The sequence below is a fragment of the Brassica oleracea genome, chromosome C2 (genome assembly GCF_000695525.1).
Source record: "Brassica oleracea var. oleracea cultivar TO1000 chromosome C2, BOL, whole genome shotgun sequence".
Taxonomy (NCBI): Eukaryota; Viridiplantae; Streptophyta; class Magnoliopsida; order Brassicales; family Brassicaceae; genus Brassica; species Brassica oleracea.
The window spans coordinates 29,265,567-29,269,626 of record NC_027749.1 but is presented as its reverse complement, the minus strand read 5'-3'; the positions used below and the strand labels follow the sequence as shown (position 1 = coordinate 29,269,626).

General features: G+C 32.3%; 1 protein-coding gene across 1 annotated transcript; it reads right to left on the bottom strand.

Moving 5' to 3' along the window:
* Positions 1–446: 446 nt before the first annotated feature.
* On the bottom strand, positions 447–1,088 carry LOC106323950 (histone chaperone RTT106-like). Its single transcript, XM_013761991.1, has 2 exons — positions 731–1,088; positions 447–571 (listed from the first exon to the last, which is right to left on the bottom strand). The coding sequence occupies exons 1-2, from the start codon at positions 1,086–1,088 to the stop codon at positions 447–449; spliced, it is 483 nt and encodes a 160-aa protein (XP_013617445.1).
* Between the last annotated feature and the right edge of the window lie 2,972 nt (positions 1,089–4,060).

The following is a 4,060-nucleotide window of genomic DNA, read 5'->3' as shown; positions in this document are numbered from 1 at the left end:
GCGTTCCCGGTTGCAAAGGTCAGTGCACACCTTACAGTTTCAGAGGACGATTTGGTAAAACGACGATCAACAAAATCATCGTCGTGGTTTTGTTGTTTTCTATCTTTTGGTGGAGTTACATTAACAACATCGACGCTTCCGCAGATATCCGAATCTTCGGTGTACGAAAAGTCAACGATCTGTGAGGTACATACGAAATCCCTTAGGTTGTCTGTGTTGTCTTCGTAATTTCTCATATTGCAACACTGTTTGCCTGACAAAGATCCACCTGTAGCCCTTGACCGTTGGCCTCTTCTAGACCCTTGACCTCTAACTCTGGTGACCACAGAACGCTCATAACCGTTACGACCAGACCGTCCACCATGACCTCCTTTTGGTGGACATCCATCAAAACCATCATCTTCGTCTCTCTCACAATCATTTCCAACAAATTCATGCCAGCCATTCTAATCATAGTCCTCGTCATCTTCATCTTCATCTTCATTTCCAACGTCATCTTTATCTTCATTTCCACCGTCACCTTCATTTTCATCTCCATCTTCAGCATCATCATCATCATCATCATCTTCATCTTCATATTCATCTTCATTATCATCATAGCCTCGTCATCTTCATCTCCATCTTCATCTTCATCTTCATCTTCATCTTCATCTTCATCTTCATTTTCTTTTGCAAGGTGATCTGTTTTGTTTTCTTCCGACACTGCTTCAACGTTAGCCCGCTTTTTTACTTCCATTCTCCACAACTGTTCCTTCTCTACAGCTCTTTTCCTTCTCTTGTAGCGTACAGTTTTGTTGATGCATATTATCCAGATTAACCCCACAAACGGCATCTTCAGCTGCTTCAACGTGAGCTCTCTTTTTACTTCCATTCTCTACTACTGTTCCTAGTGCACAGCTCTTTTGCTTCTCTTGTTGTAGCATATTACCTGAAGCCGGATTAACCCCATCTACAGCCGCTCCACTATCTTTATCCTTCGAACCTTGCACCCCTTCAGCCGTCTGTGAGTTCAATCCAAAAGATGCTTCAACTGCTTCTACTTGCCTAATTAAAAACTCATCATCATCCATTCCGAGTGATGCATCCATTTGCGACAAGATATCTCTTTCGGACCTTAAAAATATCAATTTTTCCCAACAATCTCTCTAAATGTCACGAAAACATTACAAGACTTGTCTGTCCTAGGAAGAGCCTTGAATATTTTATAATCAGTGTCGGTTGCTATCTCCACTGGTGCGGCCCCTTTACCAACCATTTCACTCTCTCCATAAATTAGCCAATAACGCATTTCGACCTCTAAGTCTCTTCCCAACAAACCATAAGAAGCAAGAATACTATCTTTCAAACCGTTAACGCCCTTGATTTGCGAGAAGTCGACTGCTTTAGCCATTCTCTCATTATCTATCTTGAAATCCCAACCACCATTATCATACATTATCCACCGACCAGCCATAACAACAACGTGTGACCGTGAGTTTCCTACACCCCAACGAACAATTACAAATAAAATTATAGGAACAAAAACGACGAAAAAATAGCGGTAAAAATACCCAGATTTACCTAGGTAAAAAAGCATTTCACCTTCGCCGACGGGATGAAAAAAAAAAAAAATTTAACCACTGAGTCGGACCGCCGAGTTTCGCACGTGCGGGAAAGTCTTTGGATCGCGTGGAGATGTCGGTGTGGGTTAAGTTATATGGGTTGCAAAGTATAAGTTATTGGGTCGAAAGGCTATAAAGGTCATAAATTATTTATCTCTACTATAGGTAAGCAAATGTCCAATAAAAACTTGGACCGACCCATTCTCATAATTAAAAACTATACGCGACCCTCATATATAACGGACCAATATAGAGAACAAGGGTATAAGAGTCTTTTGTTACTTAGTGAAAAATGTATTTTTGAAAATGTCCCTTTAGTGGTGGTAAACATGAAAAGTGGTACCATGAAAGTGGTAAACATGAAATTTTCCCTTTTAAAAAATACAATCATTTTTTTTTTATGATCAACATTAATGACTGTTTCAAATGACAATATATCTTAACAAAAATTTTAAAGTAAACAATTAATTGTATCCGTAATTGATTACATATATAATTTAATACAAATAATATGATATAAAATCATTTTACCATTTCGTAAATATTAAAACATATCAATGTTTTCTACCCAAAAATAAGTAGCCCGTTTATATTATATATAATAACTATTTTCAAAAAAAAAATATTAATGTACATAAATAATATAAAATTGGCATAAAATAAATAAAAAATTAAAATAATTAATTACTTATTGTATTACTAATAATTTTAAATGAACTAAAAGTCCGAAGATACAAAACAACATTCAATAGTATATATAATTAGTATATAGTAGAAAAATAAAATAACATTCAAAACAACTAATAATCCCATGCTAATATCACAATATGTAAGAACAGTAAACATATATGGTATGTTCTTAAAAGTTAAAACAAATACACGTACGAATGTGCGGGTCAAAATCTAGTTTTCTTTTATAGTGATGATAGACTTACACAATCAGATGGTAAATAATGTATATGTGAATTTTAAAAATTAATGACATAACTATTTAAAATCAATAGTATATATTTTAAAAATATTTTTTGTAGAATTAGTTAAAACCTTGGAGATATAAAACATATGTAGTTTGCATAAAAGTTTTATTTTTATAAAAAAATGATTATAAAAATACTTTAATATGTTTATATATTTTTTACTATTTTATATCTTAAACGTTGATTATAATACCATATGTTTATATTATATTTAATAAAATCATAAACATGAGAAGTATACAAAACAATTTATTCGTAAAACTTAAATATAATAAAGAAATATATTTGTACAATTTGCAATTCTAATTAAAAACACTGAAAATGTATAAAATTCCAATAAACATATGAATATTTTATTTTTTCTTTTGTTTTTATTCTTTTTTAAGATTGAAAGTTTATAATAAATCACAATTAATATTTAGATTCTTTTAGTTGTGTTTTTATAGCTATGGTAATGACTATATACTTAGGGGAAATTTTATGTTTACCACTTTCATCATGAAAACTCATTTTTTCAGTTTTGGCGGAAAAACTCAATTTTTCTGTTTTGGCAGAAAAACTCAATTTTGCGGTTTTAGCGAGAAACTTGATTTTATGGTTTTGGCGGGAAACTCTTTTACGGTTTTAGAGGAAAAACATGATTTTACGGTTTTGGCGGGCAAACTTGATTTCACGGTTTTGGCCGGAAAATACAATATTGTGGTTTTAGCGGGAAAATACGATTTTGCAGTTTTGGCGGGAAAACTCAATTTTACGGTTTTGGCGGGAAAACTTGATTTTAAGGTTTTGGCGGGAAAACATGACTTTGCGGTTTTGGCGGGAAAACTCAATTTTACGATTTTTTCGGGAAAACACAATTTTATGATTTTGGCGGGAAACACGACTTTTCGTTTTTGGCGGAAAATACGATTTTATGGTTTTGACGAGAAACAAGACTTTGCGGTTTAGGCATGAAAACATGATTTTGTCGTTTCTGTGGGAAAATGAGATTTAGCGTTTTGATGAAAATAAATCCAATTTACGGTTTTGGTGGAAAACTTGATTTTATGATTTTGGCAAAATTTGTGATTAAATTTGGCTTTTTATAAAGTCAACATATAATAGTTTTAGATATATATGAAAAATTGGGTGTTAAGAGATTTATATATATATATGTGTGTGTGTGTGTGTGTGTGTGTGTGTGTGTGTATGTGAATAATTGGGTTAGATTTAGTTTATTAAAATTTAGTTATATATATCAAAAAATAAATAAAATTTGGTGTAGTAAAATTGGTTTAGAAAATTGGTTTGGTTATTTTTTGTTTATATATTTGATTTGAGTTTTTGTTTGTTATAAAACTTTATTGGTTTGGTTATGGATAACTCATTATTTATTACAATCCAAACCATTTTAACCCAAGTTACTAAGTCCATTAACCCATTTAGTACTCAATTATTCTATCCATTAAGATCCATGGTTTGGATTGGTTTGGGTTGACTAAT